The sequence below is a fragment of the Tachypleus tridentatus genome, chromosome 2 (genome assembly GCF_004210375.1).
Source record: "Tachypleus tridentatus isolate NWPU-2018 chromosome 2, ASM421037v1, whole genome shotgun sequence".
In the NCBI taxonomy this organism is placed as follows: Eukaryota; Metazoa; Arthropoda; class Merostomata; order Xiphosura; family Limulidae; genus Tachypleus; species Tachypleus tridentatus.
Window position 1 is genome coordinate 107405732 of NC_134826.1, and position 27827 is coordinate 107433558.

Here is a 27827-nt window from a genome sequence, read left to right on the forward strand (position 1 = left end):
TCCCAAACAAACCAAACCAAAAACTTATCTTCGTGTCTGCCGCTGGAACAACGGCAAGTCTAAAGGCTTACAAAATTGATTTGGTTAACTCATATTCTTGAAAAACACTAAGCTTTTTCGATGTTATGGGCACACATATACTTCTCATTACCATGAGACACATCGTTTAACCTTAGATTTTGTTGTTGAAAGTTTGATATTAACTACGCCTGGGATTGGAATTTCGTACCTCCGTGAAGAAAGGGTATTCCCGTTGAAGATTTCCAAAGTTTACCATTTTCATACTTATTTTTTTAAGTTTTTGCTGTTATTATCTAAAAATAAACCAGACATTGGGAACACTGTTGATTTATGTACGTGGTAATTTAAGAATTACATAAAAGTGTAACGATAAATTATTACTATTATTATATAAATACTTTGTTTAAAATATCCTTATATATGATTAATGACACATTAATAAAACTTTCTATTGTCTTTATATACTAATTCTGTTTTATATAAACATCAATAAGTACGAAATGGTTATGTTTAAAAACATAACATCATAAACACAAGTCCTGTTTTTAAATATATAGTGTTGCATCTGTGTGTAATTCAACAGATACTTGTCTGTTATATCGTCTTATTGTTACTTTTTCGCTACCTTTATAAATAATATTTTGATGAAATAACACAGGTTTATTGTTGTGTGGCAGAAACAAAGACTTAAGTTGTTTATACAAACAAGGATCGGTCAAGGGCAATAAACCGGAAGTTATAAAGGCCATAGTAGCATGACGTCATGTTTTCAGTGTGTCCTGTAAGTTGTGGGGTAATGGCTGATGTCTTCATGGATCATGTGAGCTATACCGCAGTGCTTACAAGCCATGTTAACAGAACTTCAAAAAATTCTGAATAAACCTCTCGCCCTATAGGGTCGAGTAGTTATTGTTTTCTAGAGAGTGATCAACAGCACATGCGCAACAAGTTCACGTCTTTCTAGCATTCCGTATTTGATGTCTAAGAACTGTTTTGGCGTGCTTTGCGTGTTCTTACAATAATAACAGTTATACTTGGTACGCTATACACACACACAGAAATACCTGTCTCTTAGTCACATTTGAACTCGGTAACAAGAAAAGACGATTTTATATTGAATAATTTAACTTACAAGTCGTTTATTAAAGTATATAGCTTGATATAAGAAGCTAAGAAGTATCAACATTAAAACAAAATGGATTTAGAAGTTTTGAGTTGTGTATTCGTGATAATTCTAATGTCAGTTGGAAAGCATACTACCGGACAACAGCGAGAAAAAGACAGGACAGACTTGATCAAGAAAGAAGGTAAGTACTACTTTTAACGAGGAGCACCATATAATGATACCGTAGCGTATGCATCGTATTCGTAAGATCAGGAACTTCCATTTACTTCCAAGGCTTTGGTACAACCGACTGTATCTCGTTTATACTTATATCTGTTAAAACGTGAGGAATACACCTGTAGGTCATAGGTCAAGTTCGAATACACGTTGTAATACAGTATATTATGATTGTTAAAGTGTGTAATGGGTGTAAAGTATTGTAACAAGACTTCATGTCACTTTATTATAAAATGCATTAAAAGACTAAGAACCTGGGATCTGCTTTCAGCAACTCAACATATAATATTTTAGCTGTATTTTACTGAGATAATCTTGATTTCATGAAAATCCTTAAGGTTGATCTTGAACTGATTGTTTTTATTATCTTATCTAAACATTTGTTCTGGCGTACGAACATTTGGATGAACAGACAATCATACTTGAATCAGAATTTTATGAAACAGACCAATTTCTTTATTGTTTCACTTTCGCATTTCTCTACTTATATATAAAATTTAGTTGAGTTACTTTGTGTATTAATTTCTGTAATGCTCTGACTATTTTAGGCTTAGTAGATGTGACACTTTGTTTTTACTTAACCGTACATTTATTTAAACATACATTTATATAATAATTTGTTTTCAAAATTTCCTCTAAAGTGATTAGGTTACAACAAAAATAATTTGTAGTAACCAGCAGAAATAATACGTAATTAGTTTACGAAATCAACTAAATAGATCCTTAGAAAGTCAGTCATTTTGTTTGTTTTGAATTTTGCGAAAAGCTACACAAGGGCTGTCTGCGTTAGCCGTCCCTAATTTAGCAGTGTAAAACTAGCGAGAAGGCAGCTAGTCATCACCCCTTCACTGCCAACTCTTGGGCTACTCTTTTTACCAACGAATAGTGGAATTCACTGTCACATTATAATATCCACATGCGTGAAAGGGTGAGCATGTTTGGTGGGACGGGGATTCGAATCCGTAATCCCCAGCTTAGGAGCCGAGCGCTCTAACTACGTGGTCATGCTAGGTCTCAGTCATTGTGCAAGCCAGCTATGTCAGACATGGAAATAAGCATATCTTGTTTTCAAACAACAAAGTTCCACACAAGTGAACTCAATCTTTACCTTGAATAAGATTTAGCATCTAACTTCTCGCAATTTGTCACGTATTCGATATCAGTATTTGAACTTACATCGACTTAACTTTAGTTGTATTTATAATTCTAACAGCTTTTAAGGTTGTGTTTGCACATACTTAAGAATAATATAAGAAATTTATATACATACACACATATATATATACTTCTTTTTTCGCACTTCTAATTTGTGTTTTTATAAGGATACAACTGCACATAGTTTCCTAACTTCAGCAAAACAAAGAGGTTCGCGTATCTAACACGAAGAATGTATGTAGTAATGACGAGTGGAATAAAGTAAACAAGACACGGTGTGGAAGTCAAAAGGATTAAAAAAGAATGCTTTTTTCATAGTATCGTGGTTAGTTGTGTGATTATATAAATTTAATTGATAACTAATAATACTTTCGTTGTTTTAAATAACTACTAATTACTAACTAGTTTCTATCCCAGATTTCGGCTGCTAGTCTGCTGCCGTCTTCAGAGAAAAACAATTTCATAGAAATACTATATCTAGAGATATAAATCGGGCGGATAACGCAATATATTTCCATCCAGAAGGCACAAGATTAGATCCTGGTTACTATACAACCAGTAAATAGACCTTTTAATAAGGGTTTCTCTTGAGAAGGCAATAGATTAGTAGCCGAAATCTAGAATAAAAGCTAGTTGGTAATTAGTATCTAATTAATAAAAACATAACCAATTGGTAATTAAACTTAGGTGATCGTACAAGCTACTATACTAGCAATGACAACGATTAATATCCAATTGCCACAACCTCAAAGTAAATAATTTTTCTCCTTTAATGCACGAAACAAGAAGAATATGAAAAGTGAGCACTCGTACGTCTGAGCGTTATCAAAAATAACATAAGTGTATAAGATAATGGGTTAACTTTAATTAAACAACCTAACATGTTCATCATATGAATAAGAAAGGGACATAACTACAAAATTTCTACAAGCGAGTCTTGGTTCCCTTAGTATAGAAAATAATGTTTTTTCCTTAAAGGTCAAGATGGATCTGTTGAAAAGCACCTAAACTTGGAATCACAGATCAATCAAAAATATAGCACCGAAATGCGAAGATGTCTCTTCTTTATTCTAAGAATTTATGAACAACAAAAGGTCATAACATTTCAACCGTTCTGTATCTGCCATATCAGCGGTTCGTAAACCAAAAAGTCTGTAAGGACAAAATTCTGCTATCCCACGAAATGGTAAATAGTATACACTCCAGCACTACCCGAAAACTAGTCTTGTTCTTTCGATTTTTCTTTGCCCATGGTTATTGATGAGGGGTGGAATCCTCGAAACCGGTAAAACTCGGTTACAAGTGATGAATCTAATGTTAGTTCAGTTTTTGTACCTGTTTTAGTAACATTTGACAAGTTCCTTGGCCGGTCAAAAGTAGCACCTTAGGCTGCAATTTATCACGTGACCTGGACTGGTTTTAGAAAGATCTAAAATTAAGACTTAGAAAAAATTTAACAATTTTGTAGACAATAAATACATACTATGGGATAGTGAGACATGTAGTAATTGCCTATCACAAATTTAATTAAAGGAAATTTTTTTTTGTTTGTTGTTAAGAAAAGTTGCACAAGGACTACATGTGACCACCACAGGTATCGAAATCCGGCTTTTAGCGTTATAAGCTCTTAGACTTACCATTGCATCGCTGGAATGCCTGAATGGAAATAGTTCCACGTGAAACTTTGTGAGAGTTCCTTGCTTAACACCCAGTTCAGGAACTCTTTACCAAACATGACCCTCCAGTGGCACAAACATTATGTCTGCAGTCTTACACTACCAAAAACCAGGTTTCGATACTCGTGGTTGGCATAACATAGATAACCCATTGTGTAGTTTTGTGCTTAACCACAAACAAACAAACAAACACACCGAAAAGTGTAAATTTGTTTTAGTGGAAAAATGCACAATGGGCTGTCTGCGCTGTACCCGCCTCGCCGATCGAACCACGAATTTTAGTCTTGTAAGCTCATAAGATTACCGCTGAAACACCTGGAAATCTCAGAAAACGATCAAGGCTAGATTCTATTTAATGTCATAAACATATTTTTTCCAGAGGTAACATCGTAACCGTGTTAGTCAAAGACAATTCTGAAGTGATATTTATAGGATAAATCACAAATCATTTTATCATTATACAATTGCATAGTAATATTTTTTACGCAATGACACATGTATCAATCGTTCTGAGTTTTAAATATGTCGAAAATAATCCTTGAACTGACAAGAGAAATAACAAAACTTATGCATAAATGATAAGTGACGTAGTACCACAATTCACGAATAAAACTTCATAGTTTTGTATTGCTTGATTTAACACAAAGCTGTTCAATGAGCGATATGCAACGTGATCACAGCACGGTTTTCTGCTGCTGCTGAGTTACCGCATGTCACAGAAATAAGAATTTGGAACGATGTAATATTGTAAGTTTGATAACTCGAGAAAGCTGATGTAAATTGTTACGAAAAAAAAATCAACCCAGTTATAGTAGATAGGATTTTCAGCGTTCAGACAATATTATGCAATTAGGTACATGATCGATATTTAGGTACAGAAACATTGGCAGGAATTCTATTTGTTTAGGTAAACTAATTAAATATTTAATGTGCCTAAGAATTATTTTTTTGTTTTTTATTATAGAAATGTTTTGACAATATATCGAAATATCTGAGTTTTGAGAAGAAAGCCGAATGCTGTATAGAAGTTTTCTTGAGCTAGTTCAGAAGTTTTTATAGAGAAATGAAAGAGAATTCACTGTTTTTCAGTGATATAAGCCTGTTGACTGGCAATATAATGGTTCACTAGAAATAGTTTTCCATCTAAACCATGGAAAATGTTCTACAGATCTATTTGAATCGATATGGACTTCTATTAGGATCATTTAGAATTAACCGTGATCAGAGTCTGAGTTAACAAACATTATACCGTATGATCTAGTCGTTCTGAGATGAATGAGGAGAGGTTTGACGTCGCCTGATCAAACGTTATAATTACGTTATGAGGTAGAAAATATATTGCTTGTATGGATTTCGGTACATTTGAGGATATTGGATTAATAAGCGTGTTGAACACGACGCTCAACACGGATGCCGATAAGCATACCTTTATTCAAATCATAGAGGGGAATTGAAGCAACGAAGAGTCGAAAATCTAGAATATAATGAATTAAAATAACACTGAAATAGAATAGGATTCCTATTGTAAGAAGAGGTGTAAAAGGAAAAAGAGGGTGCGTTCAAAAACAAATAATTCTTAGAGTAATTAATTATTTTCTAGTTAGTTTTACCAGAATTATAGATACATATTAAACACTATGGATGCGTGTGTTTTCTTATAGCAAGGTCCCATCGGGCTATCTGCTGAGTCCACCGAGGGGAATCGAACCGCTGATTTTAGCTTTGTAAATCCGTAGACTTACCGCTGTACCAGCGAGAGGCACTGCGTATGAAAGGGAGCAAACGATGCCATGAAAGATCTCTCACATTATTAAAGTTTTACCAAGAACGAAGACGATATGTTGTTCCAAATTTTATTAAGTAGTTTTATCATTTAAAAACTGTGGTGTAATTCAACCCTGATATAAAATGAAAAAAGCTAATAATGTATGGATCACAAGTATAACTTAACAAATCAAACTTAACAAACTAGTAATTTATGGATCAGAAGTGTAACTTAACAAACTCAGTAGAACCGCGTGATGTTTTAAATCAATACACGATAGGCTTAAACCTATAACGTTTACAACTAATTTAACCACAAATTGAGTATCTTCGTTATTTACAGCAAAACTACGAGTGCCTCGTTTATCACCTGTAATAAAACAGACCCGGTTTTACAGTTGAACAATAATACATTGTTCACTATATCTCGAGCTACATTTTAAATAATACTGTAATATTACATATTGACTCTGCAGCTGTTTGCATAGAACGAATTCTGTGTTATAATCTAACAGTAAAACATTGTTCACTAAATCCTGGGATATATTTTAAGTAGTGAAATAGAAAAGAAATCTGTAACATATATATGTATATGTGTAATCAGTCAACAATATTATTGATTAATTTTATAGTTATTTTTTCGTGCCTGATAATGGCTTAAGTAAGGTCGAAACGTTGCATGGCCATTTCTATATATGTAAGTGTAACATACATTTCACAAGTAGGAAATAATGAGGTGCAATATTTCTGTGATTAGCATATTTCTTTTTCTTATAAACTAACGTATCTCGTTGTATTTATCAGTTTAGTATAAGTAGCGAAGAAGAACTAGGAGCAAAACGTAGGTCAAATAAATTGCAATTTACTTGGAATAAATGATCGTTTTCTTTTCTTTCTTATGCAAGCGATAAATATTATAAAGTTACCACAAATGATTATAAATACAGAAAACGGAAATATATTTAGTGCACACAATTAGTGATAAATCATATGATTAAAGAAAATATATTCTTTTTTAGAAGACAAATAAATATATACAGATAAATGTATGAAAATAAACATTTAAAGAATTAGCACCACTTTTATGAAAACAGGAACTTATCCAGCCACATGTATTTAATGAACTGGTGGAAAAATAAATTGCTTCATTACTTATTGATCATGATGTTCATGTTGTTGTTTCGCATGTGTTAAAATAAGGAAAGTTTTGAAACTTTCATTCCTGCTAAAATAATGGGTCTGAGTCACTAATAAATGACGTTTAATTATTAACTATAATCGTAGGTTGTGGCAATAAACAATATAACAATAACAGTGAGATGGGACTGTCATTGTCAAAGATATGTTGTCATGCAGATGAGGCTGGTTTAAAACAATTTCGGATTCTACCCGTAGGTGTGTGTATATATATATATATTTGAAAACGGAAATGATAATTGTTTCCTTATACATATCAACACAACACCTTCACGGAAATGTTTGTTACTTGAGTAAGAAGAAAACATATTATTTTAAGTAAGAAAAGAAAAACAAAACAGTAAAAATTATCTTGCGGAAGATATCTGAATTTCTGTTTCAGAAACAAACTACAAAACCGACAAATATTAAGGTATTAATAAAAAAAAAAAAACAGGAAAGTAGAATAATCGAAAATACATTTTATAGATATAAAAACAAATTATTAACAGTATTTGTAAGTGTTAAAATGGCGTTAATATGAACTCAATCTGCACATATTCTTAGATTTTATAAAACTTAAGGCCCGGGATGGCTAGGTGGGTTAAAGCGTTCGACTCGTACTCTGAGGGTCGCGGGTTCATATCCACATCACACCAAACATACTCGCCCTTTTATTCTTGGAGGCGTTATAATTTGACGGTCACTATCACGATTTATTGGTAAAAGAGAAGCCCACGAGTTGGCAGTGGGTAGTGATGAGTGACTAGCTGCCTTCCTTTTACTCTTACACTATTAAATTAGATAGTTGTCGTGTAGCTTTGCACGACATTCAAAACAAACCAATTGTAACACTCGTCTTTACTATTTTCGTTGTTTCATATTCCAACAGTCTTAAAAAAAAACTTAATTTTTTAACTTATTCACACACAAACACATTAATTAATATATATATATAATACATATGAAAACTCCCCATCATTTATCTACCATAAGCCAAAAATAAATGAATAATTTTAAAAAATCATATTAATATATTTACTGCGAGTTAATCTGCAGGATATGCGAGCCATCACACCCTTACCAACAGTTTGACTAAATTTACGTTTCCTTACTAGATTTTAATTTCAAATTCACATATATAATGAGCAAAATACGAAATACTTATAATAAAGTAGGTTGTTAAACCAATTTCTGTATTCCAGTGGAATTTATAATCTAATGAATAATTGTGATAGACTTTGGGTATTTTCCAAGCTGGGAAGTGTACAAAGACATATTAACGTGTTGTGTGGCCACAACGTGCAGCACACAGCATGTTGTGTACGGAAACCACCGGATTCGATTTTCAGCTATTTTTAACTCAGTATTCCATCAATGAATGTTTTCTGAGGTTTTTTCCCTACATTGTCTCCCTATTTGTTTACGCTGTATAACAAATTTAAAGAAATTCCTTGCCGCCAAAACTCAGATATGTGACGCCAAATTTGGTCTGATTTTCTTCTGTGCACCAAATTGTACGATTTAAAAAAAAATTAAAACATACTTTCCAAACTTCAATTTTTATATTTGGTACACTTTTAACATACAGTTTACTATACGACTGTATAAAATTTTGTGCAAACGAGTGTGTATTTGTGTGTTTTCTTATATTAAAGCCACATTGGGCTATCTGCCGAGTCTACCGAGTGGAATCGAAACGCTGATTTTAGTGTTGTAAATCCGTAGACGTACCGCTGTACTAGTGGGTGACACGTGCAAACGAAGCACAACGTTTAGTCATTACAGTAAAAATAACAGCGATTTTAGAAGGATAATTTTGTTCTCAAACCTTCAGGACAAACAGTAAATAGAATCGGTCTAAAATTACTTAGAGACTTTCAGTGAAACATGGAGGCTAGTAACACAGTGTTCGTTTGAATCGTCATTATAAAAATTGTTATTGTCATCAATAGCGTTGCTGCACTGGCTTGGCTGCCAATTCTGATTTCACACATTTTAGTTTCCGTACTTTTTTACACCCGGGTTTTCCTTGTTTTATATATCGATTGCTTACAATGTGTTATCAGTCATTTAGTGGTTAGCATACAAGACTGTGTATTCGATGGTCCATTGCTCGCGCCTTTTTGTCACAAATTCGCATTTAGCACTTAGAGTTCATTATAAGAGTAATGGTCAAATTTCACTATCCCATTACAGCGTTACAAAAGTTGGTAGTGGATGCATTCTCTCCGACCCAAGACTTCACAAGTGGGGACGGCTACTTGAGATAGTTCTTTTATATCTTTATGCGAATTTCCAAAACAAACAAACAGTTAGAAAATAAAATTTCCCCATTTGAATACGCTTTTTATAATAATTCAAGTAAATAAAGACATTTGATAATTCAAACTTTCTTGTTAAAGCTTTTTGTAGAACTAAAATATCATTTGAAATATTTACTTTACTTTGACCTTTCTTTGCAATAGAAAATCTTAAAGTTAGAAATACTTTTTTTGTTTGTTTGTTTTGGAATTTTGCACAAAGCTACTCGAGGGCTATCTGTGCTAGCCGTCCATAATTTTGCAGTGTAAGACCAGAGGGAAGGCAGCTAGTCATCACCACCCACCGCCAACTCTTGGGCTACTCTTTTACCAACGAATAGTGGGATTGACCGTCACATTATAACGCCCCCACGGCTGGGAGGGCGAGCATGTTTGGCGCGATACGGATGCGAACCCGCGACCCTCAGATTACGAGTTGCACGCCTTAACACGCTTGGCCATGCCGGGCCGCCAGAAAGACAAACCAGAGCTTAAACTTTTTGCCATAACATAATTCGCGGTTGACTTTCTGTTGTAACCATATTAACAGTTTTAAATATTAAAACCGAACGAAATGCATGCAATGGAATATGCAACTTGTTGATTACTGAACATTTGATACGTTCGTAACATACGTGCTATACGAGACAAATAATTAAAAATAGAATACAATTTTATTGGATATCAATAATATCAAACACGATTACTTTCACTTTGGCTTAAAAAGGAATATCACAGTGTGTAATTACAGTTTATAACATGATACGCAACTACTAACGAGTCAACAGTTGGATGAAACGCTTCGAGTTAAGTTCATAAACTTTGTAAACGTCTGATTGTTTCCTAAACTAAATGTAATTTATTATTCCATCTAGTGCCTGTTCTGACAAGATGTTACGAAGAATATGGCTGTTTCTCTATTGGCGAACCATTCTTGTCGGTCTACCGGCCTATCAACCTTTATCCATCTGACCCTAGGGACATTGATGTAAAATTTTTCTTAATGACCAGAAGGAACACTGACCAACTTCAGAAGCTTTCATTCAAGGACAATTACACTTTTGTTTCTTCCACTTTCAACCCTTCTAATCCAGTAAAGATTATAATTCATGGCTACTTAGAGCATGGTTATGAAGATTGGATCCAGGTATATCATTCCTATGGAGAAATAAACTACTGATGGGTAAAGAGCGGTGTATAATAAATCTACTTTACTACTTTAGAAAAATGACATTCAAGCTTTATATTGTAATATAAAAAGATATAACATCACTCTGTTAATTTCACTGAAACGTTTCTTTTCATATGTATATTTATTGTACTCGAATAATACCGACATATATTTAAGTAATTTGTATTTCGAACTATAATCTTCAAAAAAAGAAACGCAAAAGGCAAAATATGAGACAAATTGTTAACAAGTTTATTCCGGGTAGCTCTGTATGACATGTGTGAAACTTTGCACATTCACTGCTGAACATCCAAAGTCTGCAAAGGCGAAGTCCACGCTCACTAGGTGAAGTTTAACGTCACTCAACGTCAATAACGAGTATGCCCCCCGTGAGCATCAATAACTGCTTGGCATCTCCTGCCCATGGAAGCGATGAGATGACGAATCACATCCTGTGGAATGGCTGTCCACTCAGCCTGCAAAGCTGCTGCAAGCTGAGGTAGAGTCTGCAGTTGAGGTTGTCGCCGTCGCAGACGTCGGTCCAACTCGTCCCAAAGATGTTTGATAGGGTTTAAATCTGGTGATCTGGAGGGCCAGGGAAGAACGTTGATATTGTGGTGTTGCAAGAAGACAGTGGTGAATCGGGCTGTGTGAAGGCGTTGTCATGTTGATAAACGTCGTTGACGTTCACCATGATGGGTTGCACATGGGGCCTAAGAATCTCGCCGACGTATTGTTGAGCCGTAAGATTCCCTCGAATGTGCAAAAGGTCTGTTCTGGCATTGTAGGCGATGGCAGCCCATATCATGACGCTGCCACCACCAAATCTGTCAATATCCTGCACACAGTTTGCTGCAAAACGTTCATCTCGGCGACGGTAAACACGGGTCCTTCCATCCTGCCTACAAAGCATAAAACGTGATTCATCGCTGAACCAAACATGCCTCCATCGTCGAGTCCACTGCAGCCGTGCTTGACGATGTTGCTGGGTGAGGATGACGCCTCTGACTGGACGTCGAGGTCGGATTCCTGCATCTCGTAGGCGGTTGCGTACGGTCTGATCGGAAATCCTACGCAGCCCTGGTATGGTTGAGGCAGTAGACGTCGCAGTGGTGGTCCTATCCCAAAGGTGACGTAACCGGATGTTGCGATATTGTGCGGGCGTGGTCACACGAGGTCTGCCAGATCGTGGACGGTCACGAGTTGATCCATGTTATTGGTGACGATTCCATAGCCTTGTGATGGTGCTTGGGTGAACATTCACAGCTCTGGCAACATTTGATCGAGATTCGCCTGCTTCCAAGCGACCAATGGCGTTGTTGCGTTGTGCTTCAGTCAGTCTTGGCGTAACTGTATTGCGTGTCGTTGGCTTAACACTGAGCTATGGAAACCGAGAACCCTTCACTTTTATAGGGATTTTGCACATGTTGCACTTGCAGAACATGCAGATCTCTCAAACAAATTTATTGGACACGCATGCGTTTTGGCGAAAAATCCGATGTTTTCCTCCGTTTTCAAAGTGCACAACTTTTATTGTCATTTTGGTCTGACAGTCAGTGACTTAACACGTGTAACATCACATACTCTGAGCTTGTAACGTTATTACATATATTTCTCTTTAAAATAAAAAAAATATCCCTTTTGCGTTTCTTGTTTTGAAGAGTATATATTAAGATTCGTTTTGTATATGTAACTAGAAATTGTTTCAGAAACAGAAGTTGTATATGTAACAGTGGTTGTCATTTTAACGATTCAATAAATAGTACAATAATTATAATTAATAACGATTGCCAAATAATTTGGAAAATGTAATTCATAACAAAACGGAATGAGTTAGTCGTGACTTAATTGTAAATGCATTAGGCTATGTATTGAGGGTTCAAAGCTCAAGACATGATGTTGCTGAAAGAAAATTTATGGGTGTGTTATAGAAATGACTATCAATTATGTTATTTGGTCAAAAAGCCAGATAACTATTTTGTGGCAAGAGGTGGTGGTAGTTGAGATTTCCCTCACTTTTGTCAGTGTTCAAAATTATGAATAGTTATACCTTGTCTTTGGTTTAGCTTTGTGACCCACGCGCGCATAAGATACCATTCAGATATTTTTTATTTTTTTTACAGAATATAGGTTATCTTGGTAAATGTTTATCTAACTTGGCCAAGATGCTGTCATATTGCATTGTTCCTTGTACATAGTCTTTTTATTTTCTTTTTTCGAGTAAAAGTTTGTTGTTTGTTTTGTGAGAGAAAATATTTGTTCCTCAAATCCCCGAGCTCTCTAACGTAAACGTGTTAAAGTGAAAAATGCTACAAACCTGTGGTTCATGTGAAAAATATGCTTTTAGTGGTAGTTAAAGAAGCCTAAAAGCCCGAATTATGAAAGAAAGTTTACCAGCTTATTTGTTAGTATACAAACTTCGATTCTGAGATTCCTTTCGACTTCTTAGTAACGTGAGTTAGATATTCCAGTTATCAACAACAAATAAAGAAACAGTGATTGTCTATGATAATAATCAGTTTAACGCCTAGAATATAGACATGTAAGCTTGAAGTTTTGTAGGTTCTTACTATAACTAACTCATATTTCTTGATTTTGATCGCGACACAGCAGCTCATAGAGCAGTTATGAGTTTCTCCAATTAAAAACGCTTATCTCTTAGTTCGTCTTCTCTTGCTTGATTTGAGATCTAATTATAGTTTTGGTGTCGGTAGGTCAAGCCCTTTCGATTGTTATACTGGACTAAGCTCAAGGTCTTACAGATTAATTCACTCTAATTCTGCCTGAAAGAATTTCAAATGATACAGTGATTGAGAATTCTCTCTTGTTTAACAATTTATGTTGTTTCTTGGTTTATCTAGGATTTGGTGAGAGAACTTCTTACCCATGATGATTATAACGTCATTTCCGTCGACTGGGCAAAAGGTGGAGTACCTCCTTATACGCAAGCCGTAGCCAATGCTCGTATGGTTGGTGCCGTCGTTGGAAAGTTAATTCAGTACATGGAAGTATGGATATATGTTAATCTTATTCACAAAAATAACTGAAAGAATTGAATTAAATACTACATAATTCTGTTAAATTGCTTCAAAATTTTCAAAAATAAAAGAACTTAACGTATAATAGCAGTTAGTGTGTCTGTACTGTGAGACCGGTGGTTCGTGGATCGCTTCATATTGCCGTAACACTCGCTCCAACTTAAGAGTCATAAACTGTGCTATAAAAGTGACAGTAAAATCCATCCTACTATTCGGTCAATAAGAGTATGCGAAAACTCGGCGTTGTGTGGTATTTACTAGCTGTCTTCCCTCTTATCTGGTTATTTTCAAACATTAAGAATTCAGAGAACTCTTTTATTTCATTCCTTACGTCTCGGAACCCCAACCCTTATGCAACCTTTAATCCCTTGCCTAGATGAAAGTGACCAAAACTGTAACAGTATCGTTAATTAAAAGTTGTAAATAAATATACAAAGATACTTATGATTTTTAAAAGTACATCTGATCCCTGACAAGTTAGCACTCAATAACTGAGAAAACACTGTTTTCTGTTACCTTTGTGGGAAATTCCAGATAATCCTTTGCGAAACACTGAGATTTTTCAGAACGCGATTCAAAAACCACTGCTCTAGTCTATCAGTAAATTAAAAGGGATAGTCCTGTTTTAGCTTCGTGCGAAAATTCTAAAACAAATAAACAAAAAGATATTTTAATGTAACTTAAAAAACTAACAAAACGAGTACATCTTCAAGTACTTATAACATTAAATACGCTTTTTCTACTACTAAAGATAAATCTCTCGGTTTTAGTTGTTAACAAAAAAAGAATATATATCTCAGTACTTTAAAGCTATAATTTTGCTTTGAGAAAAAGAAAAATTGTTTAAACTACACATTCTAACGTAATAAATCTCTCTGTAGTTAGTAAGCTTATATAAATTAATGCATGCTTTTTGATGTTTCAGGATTAACTTTATTTAATTCGTAACTAATCCATAATGTATAAAGTTGGCTTAAAGATAATTTTCCCGATGAAGATTTGGTGTTACGTGAAACTTGCCGGGAATCTTCGATTTGATTTCAAGCTTTACGCATAGTATTGTTTTTTGTTTTTTGAATTTCGCGCAAAGCTTACGCATTGTAAGTAAACTGCCGTTTTAGTTTAGCTGTACTATAGGTAAAATATTTGCTTCATTTGCAAGATAAGAAACTCATCTGTAAGGGAAGATTCAGCCTTTTAAGTAGCTGAATGATTTACTTTTCATTGAAGCATTGTTTTTCGTGTAAGTAAGTAAATAAAGAAGTGGATAATGTTTATATAAACTAAAAGTTCAATAAAATAAGCAGTTCATAAATTTTGTTCTTATGTTTATTATTTAACTATTAATGTTTTCAGGATATTTTAGGAGTATCAACTTCTGACGTCCACATAATAGGTCATAGTTTGGGAGCCCATGCTGCTGGTTACGCAGGAGAAAGAGTTCCAGGGTTGGGTAGAATAACTGGTTGGTGACCAAACTATAGATATTACGATGGTTTATTTTTTAAGTTCACCAGTGTATGAAATTAAGTAATTATTTCTGTCTTATGCAAATGTTTTGGTGTATTCTGTATATTGTTTGAAGATTAATTTAGTTATGACTTAAACAACCTTTATGTTGATAAATTAGAAATATTTGCTCATATTAATTCAGAAAATCTAAATCGTGGCGAGCTGTGATTCACACACAATTACGGCAGGAGTTTAGGCATAAGATTAATATTTCTCACGAAACATTAATCTCCTGGGGTGCTCCAAGACTAAACAGTCCTTCTTCAACCCCGCACTTGGTAGGAATTGAGAAAAGGCAGCTTGACTAAATGAAGACATAATCAGGATAAACAGATTAATGAGTGTGACTTTATTCGCGTAAATGCTAGTCTGGAAGGCGTGGCAGGCGTCAAAGCGAAGGCAAAGCGACCCCCACTGAAAAGGAAACGAGAAGAGACGACGAGAAGCAGGCAGGATAAAACATGAATAATACACAAACGGGCCAGATGAGCTGTGAAATGTTGTTTCAAAGCCTTTTATTTATTATCTCATTCAATCTAACTCAGTAAATGACACAGAATATTTAACTGATTATTCTCATTTATCATTAGAAATGGAAATTGTACCTTACATAACATTTGTTTGTAAGCATTTATATAAACATAATAGTACCGTTTGTTGTGTTGCCATGTAAATACTTTGCGAGATGTGAATGGATCTTCACCGAAATTAGTATGGAGGTTCATGTCGGGATGCGCACAATTTTCCAGTTTTGCGGTTTTTGATTTTTATGAGCGTTTTGTACCACTACTTTGACCCCTCTAGAAGGACCTTCACCAAAGATAGTATGGAGTTTCATTGGGTCTATAGAAAGATACACACATTTTTCAGTTTTGCATTTTGCGGTTTTTATGGGTGTTTTTCGTTTTTTTCTTTACCTCACTTTCTGTTGATAGATCTTCAAATTCAAAATGAAGATTTTTTAGTCTATGAAGAGATATATACAAACTTGCGGTTTCAGATTTCGTGTTTTGCAGTTTTATGAGCATTTTTACGTTATTCACAATTACACGTAAAGGAAGCAATTTTTCATCTCCTAAGAGAGCCTTTCATTAATAATGAATTTGCATAACTTCAGTCCAGGAGATGAGTACTCCCTCTAGTTATTAAATATAGAGTAAACGTTGTCCATGATTTTATGGAAAGAAATTAACTTACTGCTTGAAGTTTAGAGTGTTTCGGCCCTATGAAAGAGCTCTAAATTTTTGGGCTAGTGAGCTGGGTTCGAATCTGTGCAACACCACAGATGATGATTTATAAGTATGGGTATTGGCTGCTTTCCTTCAGGTCAGTAATTCAAAAGTCTTGCTATGAATAGTTGTGCAACGAGTAATTTCATAAACTGATAGTTAGAGTTTAAATAAGCAGTTGTTGTAACATTTGGAATCCGAATTGGTTTCTAAAATATATCTTGATTATTATTTATCATTGAGATTCTACTTTTCTTTCTTTAAGAACAATGAGTTTTGTATAATAGTCATTAATTTATGGTAACAAATTATTAAGGAATTGAATGTAGCATTGTAACTCTACCTATATATCATGAAGCGTATACTTCAAGAGTTGGACTCCTCTTTAAAAATTCTTCCTCTGCGATGTTTTAGATACATTATTTATTATGTCATTTCGGTCACTTGGGTATTTATTAACACTAAACATTTCTAGGTAGGACAGTTACGTGTGTACGCATTATCTAAACAGTTTACTGAAAAAAAAATACTTCTGTAATTCTTATCAGGATTAGATCCCGCAGAACCATATTTTCAATATACTGATCCAAAAGTTCGACTGGATCCATCTGATGCCCAGTTCATTGACGTCATCCATACAGATGGAGACAGTATCATTTCAGGAGGTACGTACAAATAACAAAATACTCTACTGTGGTCTGATTGAATTTGTTTGGTAACAGAAACTTGTGGAAAACGTTGCATTTATCTAATGTGCTTCAAACTGTCAACGTAGAACTTGAGAACAAAGAAAGGTTATGCATACCGCGAAACTTGACATATATGTTATTTCAACATTAAGCTAGATATACATTGTTTAGATGTAGTTACTCTGTTAACATTAAGCTAGGCATATAATATATATGTAAAAACGGTTGGTATGGATTGAGAAAATTTTATGTAGAGGAGCGAACAACGTTTCGACCTTCTTCGGTCATCGTCAGGTTCACAAAGAAAGAAAGAAAGAGGTAACCGACCGATAGCTGACCACATGTTTCAAAGGGGTTGTGTAATTGAGTGTAGGAATGTAGAGGGCGTACTTAGATGTTGGATATATTTATTAATATAGGTATAAAGGTGTTCCTTTGTATTGGTCTATTTTGGGCTTGAGTTGTTGTATAAGCAAGGCTTCTTTGATTTTGCCTTTGTTTATACTAAATAAAGAAACAAACAATATGTTTGTAAAAAGAGTTAAAATATATTAATAAGTTATGGTAAAATCTTTCAGTGCAAAATGTTACTACTCTAATTCTGTGATTAAAGATTACACTTTAAACTATAAAGAATATTTTACACCTTTTGTTTATACATATAAATAGCAAGATAAAGTATTTGTATGTTTCATTAGTTTTATTAATTTCGTCTAATACTTAGGTTTTGGTATGATGCAATCCAGTGGCCACGTGGACTTCTATCCTAATGGCGGTAGAAGACAACCCGGTTGTAATAATAACGTTGTAAGCTCTGTACAACAGGAAGGTGATTTATATTACGGTTCGTAAGTCAGTATGAAGTAATATCTAATTAACAATGTCTGTGAGGCTATTCAGATTTAAAGGAAAGCTACGATAATATTGATTTTGAAATTAATCTTCATTTCAGTTGATTTCAAAAACCACTTTGACGAATAAACACCACATCTTTTCTTATGAACATATCATTTATTTTCTTATAAGCACATCACTTTAAATATAGTGAAGCTATACGCTGTAACATAAAATGTTGTGTTAACATGAAAATGGAAAATATAATTATTATTATGAAATTACCATATTTTGCATTTGAAAATACTTTATTATTTGTTATTATTGAGTGTTTTCGAATTTTTTCAATTCACTGTGATGTTTGATATATGGTATTTTGTTTAGACATTTCAAAAATAGTTACACTGTATGGATTCCATCTCAAGCCTTATGCAATCACATTAAATTATACTTTCTGCCCCAGCTTCAGTAGTAAGTTTCGGGGCTAATATGCCAAATTCAGATTTCGTCGGCGGCCAATGGGCAAAATAAAAATAAGGAAAACTTTCAGTCGCTTAGCTCTCCCCCCCTGCTAATATAACGGTAAGCCTACGGATTTACAACGTTAAAATCTAGAGTTTGATGTGGCTTTGCTATAAGAAAAACACAAACACACACAGTCACTTATGGAGGTTGTTTTGGTTTTTAGCGCAAAGCTTTGTGCGAAATTCAAAAACAAGCAAACATAACCAACAATTGCCCTTCAGATAAATTTAATAAATGAACGACTTGCTGAGAAACAAAAACACGAACATAATAATAGGAAGCATTTGTTAAACGTTTCAAAATCCTCACAATTCTTTCATCGCTCCCGCTAGTACAGCACTAAGTCTACGGATTTACTACGCTAAGATGAGGGGTTCGATTCCCCTCGGTGGGCTCAGCAGATAGCGCGATGTGGCTTTGCTATAAAAATACATACACACCCATCATCAGTAATCTAAAGGTAGAAAACAAGCAAACAGTACTTGTGACTACAGTAGAAATATATACCTTTGAATAAAAAAAATATAAAATATGAAAATATGTAGTTGAGAAAAACATTTTTTGAATCTGAAATTCAGTTTCATAAAAACTTTCAGGTGAATTTGGGGATAGTATATGTTAAATACTTCGTGATGAGACAGTTTTGTCACTTGAAATTTGATAAGCACATGTATAAGGGAAGTTTGAATACAGTGGGTATCTTACGTAGTTTGACAAACAATTTAGTCAAGAAAGAAGTTGTTTTCACGAAGAAATGGATAAAGTAGCCGTTTTGAAAAATAATGTTTTGTATGGAAGTTATTTCTTTGTGAAGGTTAATTAGGAAGTAAATTTGTAGGCTGTATTTAGCAGACAGATAATAAAATTGTGTTTGAATGTAATTGTGTTTTATGATAGACAGAAGTTGAAATACCATTAGCATCATGGTTAACAAGAACGTCAAAAAAGAAATATAGTTATTTTTAGAGCAGTTTAAACCTACAGACATTTAGTGTGTGCATAGTAAAATGTATATAATTGTGATCATGCTACGTTAAATGTTTTTGAGATTTTATTATCTCACTGAAAATCTTTAATCACTTAACTGAGTAAAATATAGTCACTTTAGGACAAGAAAGTCACTTAACTGATGAATTAGCGTTCAGCGTCCTTTTTTATGACAAATTATTTTAAAGTGATTTAATGAATTAATACTAAGTGTCCTTTTTAGGATGTTTTGATGATAAACGATTTAATTAACTAATTTTAAAGTATTTAAATTTTTAGGATAAATTAATTATAAATTATTTAATGAATTAGTGTTCAGCACGAGTAGTTATAGTCGTCTGCCATGGAGACCTAAAAACATGTTCTCTACTTTGTGCTACTTTTACATAACCATCCATTATGACCACCTGTTATGGCAGCCTAAACTGTTCAATTTAAGAGTTATTGATTAGTTCATCAAGTGATTTGATATTTGATGATTATTTACTTTGCATAACAAGATTGTTATAAGCTAATTATTTTAAAGGGATAGTTATACCAATTTTCTTCAAATAGCTCTGCATAAGTTGTAAGTTATATATGCAGATTAATTGCTGTACTTGGCTTTTGTAATGTTGTTGACATCATATTATTCAAAGTTTCTACATTTTTCTCGTTATGTTTATTATTGTTGTTACTAGAGGGCTAGATATTTGTAGATATTTCTGTTGCATTTTACAAAAACGTCGAAATATAGAGAGGGAAAAATAAGTTACTAAAAGTAAAAGTGATAAAAGTGAGGTTAGACGATGTGAACCTCAGTCTAGCCGTTATAGCTGATTTCTAAAGAGAGTTTCACAATTTGTTTTGTAATAACAGAAGAAAAAAAAGAAGAATAATTTAACTTGCACCCGCCCGTGTGGACTTTGAAGAAAAAGAGACAATTAAGTAAGGCTCTAAATACAACTGTAATAATCAATAATGCTACATTATTTTATATCCGTTTGACATGTTTTGAATATGTTGTTTTAAAACAGGTGGATTGTGTGTATGCTGTCCGTTTATTATTGCAATATATTTCGAAAACGTTACAGACACCTACTGTGCCTTTTAAAACTTGACATGTTTCAAGTTTCCCTTTCTTCCGTAACCACTTTTTCGTTTTAAATGCAAAAATATTACTCCGTGCTTATATTACCATAACTTAAGTAAGAACATTGAAAATCTTTATTATTTTTAACATTTTATATTAAAATATTTCTATCTGAAATTGTTTAATGTTGCGCAGGTATATGTAGGCAAAGATACACAAGTATATATATATTGCTGTAGTTGGAAAGTTATGGGTGTAGCGTCTAGTTTTAAATGAACAGGTAATGTGAAACTTGTTCGTTATTTTGATGAAACGTCAGTTTACTTTAACCATTTTAGTACTGAATATAATTTTTGTATGAGTGCATGTTATAATTACATTATTGTTTATAATTGTTTGTTTGTTTTGGATCCTATTATTATTTTGTGTTACACTGATTTCTTTTAAGTTTGTCTTGTTGATAGTTCAACAAATTAAAACCTTAAAGTGTCACTTTTTATTTTGCCGGAATTTAAAATTACAAAATGACCACGATATTTTATAGGAAAAAATGCTATAACAGTTGTGAAACGAATTAGCCCAGTAGTTAGCGTGTCGAACTATGAATTTGCGATTCCATTGTTCACTTTCTGTTACCTCTAAAACAATTTTGTCCTCCTCGCCTTAAAGGCATAGGCTGTGGTCAAATTCAAGTCTTCCGTCAGACAAGTCCATTTTTAATCTTTCCACAGTTAGCATGTTCACACAGGTTAGCATATGTAAGTTCATTCTTAATATTTCAATAGCAAGCACGCCTACACAAATCAACATACGCACGCTCATTCTTAATTCTTCCACAGCTGGAATGTTCACACAGGTCAGCATGTGTAAATCCATTCTTAATCTCTTCACAGATTAATGGTATCTTCCGTTCGATCAATGTTCTCGTATCGCTTTGTATATTAACAGAATAGGTACCATATTGAATTGTATGGTATGTGAAGTATTACCGATTTTCAAATGCAGCAAGTTCTATATCATTTTCGTTAATTAACGGTAACCATTAACCATGCTTATGAAATACCATTCTTAATCTTTCCACAATTAGCATGTTCACACAGGTCAGAATATGTAAATCCATTCTTATCTTTTCACACCTAATTCATGCATTCTATTAGCAGATAAAAGTTTATTTGAAAGTTTTCACGATTAGTATATATTTAAATGTTTATACGGCTAACTTTTCTTTGGCTTTTGAGGTCGCTTTGGTTGAATGCATTGATGCTAATACCTTATAATAACTCTTAATTTGGTGATTTGTTCTGATGGTTGAGCTTTCTCACACTGTTTGTATAGTGATAGAATAGATATCACCATTATTTACATGGTACGTGAAGTATTATCAATTTTTAGATACACTATGTACACGAGTTTTACATTGTTTACATTATTTAAAGAGAACCATTAACCATGCTTTATAGCAACTGTCACATACATGTGGCTTATTCAAGAAGTACTTTCAATAGGTTATTGAGTGTTGCTTACTTTATCTTGTTCCCGAATTGATAATCGAATGAATAACGGATAAACAACAACCAGCACTGGCTCTGTAAATGTATACACGTTGCTCCTAGACTGTGTTACCTCTGAATATCTTTTGTAGAAACTGTCATGATTACGTCGTTTATAGATGCGTCAATATCTGGGGACGATCTTAGTATCAAATTATTTCCAGATCTTGACAGACATATAGCAACATCAGTGTGTCTGATTCATCTGGTTATGTTTCAATAAACATTGTACCCATTTTCTTAACTTCTTCTTCCTTGGATTTTTCCTTTAAAAGGGATCGCCGACCTTCACAATTGTTGCTGTCCCTCCGTGTCTCTGTTCATTGCCTTCTGCAATTTTTCAAGTCTTTTCAGATCCCATCTTTCCAACACTTCGCTGACTTTTCCTGTCTTCTTTTGCTGGCTTCCATTATTGTTTGGTTTTCTTCTCTTCTCTTCAAATGACCGAATCACCTAAGTCTCGCTTTTCTTTCCTTTTCTTCGATTCCACAGATTCCCATGATTCATTAGCCATCTCTTCTCTTTCAGCAACACTCCCAACAGCATTCACATTTCTTCTCTCACAAACAAGACTCTTTTTTGCTTCTTTAGGGTCTAAATTTTGTCTCCGTAGAAGAGCATTGCTATAATTACGGTTTTATACACTTTGATCTTTTTAATGTTTTTGGCAATTTGTTGTCACAAATGACTGTGTATTCTTCCTGCCACTTCTTCAAATCCATGTAGATTATATTTCTTTTAGCTTTCCCACGTCACTTTAGACTGTACCTAAAAACTCCTACCTCCCCTAGCGGCTTCCCGTTTAAATCTGTGATCTTTACTTTCTTATCTCTACCTTTCTGCTTATCACGTATTCAGTTTTTGTGGCATTCACTTTTAAGCCTGCTTATTTGAGATTATTCTGCCACGCTTGAACTTAGATTTGTAACTTCTTGTCACTTTCAGCTGTCAGGATAAGGTCGTCAGTGAATAGTAGCTTCCACAGGGATCCTTTGAATCCCCTCACCCTCTTATTCAAGACGTCGATGACAATGACGAACAGTAGGAGATTAACTGACTAGCCTTTGGTATAATCCAACGTTTAGTTTAGACTTCTCCATGTACTGTCTTTACAGTTGTTGTCGCTCCTTTGTAAGTGACTCTCACTAGTCTGCTCAACTTTTCTGGCATTTCTTTCTTTTGGAAGTACCAGTATGTTAATTCTTGACTAATTAGCTCAAAAAATCTTGTTTTATTTCTGAAGAAATCTCCTTATTTTCCTGTGATGTCAATTTATTATATCTTCAAGTGTTAACGTTTACGTTTCTTTTTGAAATTGAAATCTTTAATTTGAATGATACCTTAAGTGCTCATGTGTTAAATGACCAAATCAGAGACTCCTAAAATTTAACTATAGCGGCCTTTAATATTGAACCGTTGACCAGATGGAGGAAAATAAGAAGCAATATCCGCTGTCACAGAGGCCTTGTTTGTCTCTTTGAACCAAGTAACGAGACTTAATGTCCCTTTTATAACTCACCTATAGCCAAAAATACAGAAACTTTAATTTGAAGTCATTCACGCTGACCACTTAGTCATACCCGGGTCATTCTTTATGAAACAAGTTCAGATGTTGTTTCAAATGTGTTGTTTTTCCGTTAAGCGAAGCACGCATTTCTGTTTGGTTCGGATTAGTAACAGGTTCTTTTACACACTCTTTATAAAGTTCGTGTGTAAAATGTGCTTGAGTATCAAATATGTATCAGGTTGGGAAGTATGTGTAATACTCATTTCAAGTCACATGTTACACAGTTTCACATAGTTTACCGTTATATGAACTGTGGGATTTCTTTATATTTGATTCCTTTCCATTGTTAGGTATTCGTCGATTTGTAGGCTGTAACCACATTCGAGCGTATGAATTCTTTTCCGAATCGATTAATACAGATTGCCCATTCTTCGGATACAAGTGCAACAGTTTCGCCAACTTTACCGCTGGCGTTTGTACTAATGGGTGTGAGGATAGGTCACTTTGTGCTCCCATGGGTTTTAAAGCCGACCAGTGGCAACGCTTCAAAAAAACAGAACCAGTGAAAATGTATCTTATTACACGAAACGTTCGTCCTTTTTGTCGTAAGTAAAGGTGAAAGTTCTTATTTTTAAAAATCATAACAAATTAAACGCTGATCAAAAATCCTAGTTCTAATCTACCTGAAATGGTACATAAATGTAATTTAAAATCATATTTTTCACATTCTGATAATATACTAAAGTATACTCTTTTTAGTATTAAATTAAGCATAAAAACAGGTAGAGGATACAAATGAAAAAATGTTATTCCTAGTAACAATTTAATTTACATAAATTCTGTAAGTAAAATAATTTTTTATTTCATATTTGTGTTTTTGATGTGTGTTATTCGAAGTAAGGATAATGTATTTTGTTGGGTGATATACTTACATGAATTTTCAGAATATCATTACAACATTAAAGCTAAGATAGAGAACTCCGAGAAAAGTAAAAGAACTGGGCCTCACCGTGGTGTTATCCTTGCAAGGCTAACTGGTAGAAGAGGTCAAACTTCTGTAATGAGAACCTCAAAAGAGTGAGAAAGGATTTTGTTTTATTCTTTTATATATATATATGGTTAAAAATACAAAATATTTATCGCTTATACAAAGATAACGCTACACACAAAGTACTTGAAAAGTCGTTCAATACAGACTTAAGGTTAGAATAATTCTATGACTTAAAAATATCCCTGTGCTATATAGCGACAAAATAAAACTTAAGATTTATTTATGAATCAGTGTTTGAAGAAAGTATAAAGAGGTTATAACAAAATCGAACTATAAATAATCTTCTTTGAAGTTATTTTAAGTTATTTAATATCTTTTTTTTTATTTTTCTGTACTAAAATACACCATATTTAGACCACAAGAGTTCAAGCCTGGAACAACGAAAGAATTCCTTATAAGTACACCAGAACTGGGAAGTCTTCTACGAATCGATATTGAGTGGCGGCCAATATCACCTTTTTTCAATTTCAATTTCAACACGTTCAACAGACCAAACGATGTAACTCGGCCTCTAAGGGATATGTTTATTCCTGTTCGTTCTAGATTGCAAATTCAAAGCTTCGAGGTGAAAAATCTTGAATCTGGAAATGTGTAAGTATGCTGTAAAATTATGAATGTAACATGAAATATCAAAATAACGCACATTACACACCAACATACTGTATCTTAATCTCATTTAGATTTGAGGTTGGCCATTGGGATATTTTATATTAGACAAGAATTTTTTAAACTTGGATGTCTAATTTTGACAGCAACCCTAAAGGGTGAGCGTCCTAATCACTAGACCATCTCAGGCCACCAATATGCTGTGTATAACAGTATTAATAAAATTACATAGTTATTGACTCAATTGTCATTTATAGCAAAGTTGACAAGCAGTTAATTAATGTCGTAGTCACTATCTGACAGTTGTCAGATATGGTTAATTTTCTCGTTATGTACTAAATACTCTAATTAATTCAATTCTTAAATATAAGCCAAAGTGATTCCGTTGTTATTCACTAGAAAAGACTGGTTAACTATCCCGAAAATGCATCAATATCGATCTAGCACTAGAACTGGAATTAAAAGATGATTAACCCTTTCTTGATAATGGTAACTTCACATATTATGATTACTAAACTGGTGTCAGTATTTTTCAAAAAGGAACTAAATATATTTTTGATAACTAAACTTGTACATTACTGTTGATGTAAATAAGTGTGGTGAAAATATACCTTATTTCTCAGATTATTCTAAAGGTAAACCTAGAAATTAGAAATATAACTATAGACTTTTTAATCTATTGTTCAGAAAGCCACCCTAAGGATCTGTTACACTGCTAAGTTTGTTAGAATATTTTTTTCAGAAAATAGCCTTAAACATCAGCAAGATAAATAGACTGGTTACTGTATTATTCAACAAGTGTACCTAATCATCTGTTATATAACTAGGCAGGTTACAGTACTGTTAAACAGTTGAACTTAAACACCTGTGAGAATATAAAAAATACGCTACATCACTTGGATACGGTTGATCTACTGATTATTTTGTTTTAAATCCTTAAGGTTACTAAATACTTCAAAATTTGTACTCGTTTATAAATAACATCGAAATTAACGATAAGTTGAAATATTTCCTGTGAATATGATAACTATTGTAAAACATTTATTAAAGGTTCACCCGTTTGAAAAGCAAGATAAAAATTAAAAACAGTAACGTTATCGCAGTAAATTTAACAAAATCAAAGTTAGTTTTCTCTATATAATTTTCATAAAATTCGAATTCAAGTATAATTGTATCTTCGTCCAAAAATTTACACGCCGTGAGGGCGTTATTGTGTGACGGTCAATCCCACTATTCGTTAATAAAAGAGTAGCCCAAAAGTTGGCGGTGGGTAGTGATGACTAGTTGCCTTCCCTCTAGTCTTACATTGCTAAATTAGGGATGGCTAGCGCAGATGGCCCTCGTGTAGCTTTGTACGAAATTTAAAAAACAAACAAACAATACCCCACACTACAGCATGTGTTTATACAGTAATCGTGTTTGTTTTATTTTTCTACTAGCTTCATTTTCTGTGGACAGCTGGCAGATCTTGCGTATCCTGAACAAGTTAAGACATTTTTCAAAAGTAGCAGCAACTGTACATCTTAACAGTTACTTTCATGATGGAAGTTACTGTGGATAATTAACATATGAAATATACATGTTTAACTTTGATGGGGTTATAACTTAAAAAAAAAATTCACTGATAACTTACGATATAAAATACTGACAGTCGAGCTGCCATATCCTCTACTGTGAAAGTAAGTTCAGAACCTTAAATTAATTGACGGTGTGTTATATTAAATTCATAGCAATTTCAATTATATTTTACTGAAAGTTATTCTGACATAACTTTTTGAGTCTGTTAAAATAACTGTTATTCAACATAAAATAAGAGCTTGCCATAAATCCCAAGTGTTTTTTTTATTGTTATTCCACAAATAAGTACTTTTGAGATAGTATGTAATCAATATAAAATACATTTTTATGCATGTATTTCTAGTGTTCTTTACAGTAATCCAATAAAGTTCTTTTACATAAATGGCTAATGAACATAAAATAAATGTTTTACTACGCATTTAAAGTGTTTTTCAGTGTCATTATTTCCACAAAAAATATTTATTGTTTAATGTTTAGTCCACGGAAAATATTTGTTTTATCATATATTTCTAGATTTCCGTTTTGTAACCCTTAGAAAGAAAAATGTAAGTGTGTATAAAAATAAAGATTTAAATATCCTACGTCACTGTTACTTTTAAGAAACGCTTTTTCATGTTGTTAAATTACTATTTGAAATGGTTTAACATTGAATTAAGAGGATATGTGTTCTATAGTTCTATAAATATAAAATATTTTTACACATTAAGAAACTTACAGATAATTTTAGTATAATTAAGATAAATATTTATTCTTATAGTATTTTCACGTTGTTTTAATGTTTTAACCACAATTTAAAATATGGTTTTAATATTGAAAGATTACGATTACTTGAATGTAATTTTACGATATTTTGTTTTTTTACGGTGAATGTAACGATTTCAGACTTTCTATAGCACAAGCCTGCTATGGTTTTATTGTTTTGAAATGTTCACATGTTCTCCAGTAATTATTTTACGCTTAACCCGAAAACGATATCCATTTTTCTCTATCATGTACAGATTTTTTCAGAAAATGTGTTATGTACTTTTACACAAGTGAATA

The 27827-nt window shown here is 33.4% G+C and overlaps 1 protein-coding gene across 2 annotated transcripts; it reads left to right on the forward strand.

Annotated features, from left to right (window-relative positions):
- Nucleotides 1-1050: 1050 nt before the first annotated feature.
- LOC143244795 (pancreatic triacylglycerol lipase-like) lies at nt 1051-27035 on the forward strand. Of its 2 annotated transcripts, none has more exons than XM_076490131.1 (10): nt 1051-1328; nt 10313-10584; nt 13470-13616; nt 15003-15111; nt 16936-17052; nt 17801-17920; nt 23902-24156; nt 24496-24628; nt 24957-25193; nt 26648-27035. In XM_076490131.1, exons 1-10 carry the CDS (start codon nt 1217-1219, stop codon nt 26733-26735), a joined length of 1590 nt encoding a protein of 529 aa, XP_076346246.1. In that variant the 5' UTR covers nt 1051-1216; the 3' UTR covers nt 26736-27035. The 2 variants fall into 2 exon arrangements, with proteins under 2 accessions (XP_076346246.1, XP_076346247.1); XM_076490132.1 differs by having other exon boundaries at nt 1052-1328; nt 17801-17905.
- The last annotated feature ends 792 nt before the right edge of the window (nt 27036-27827 follow it).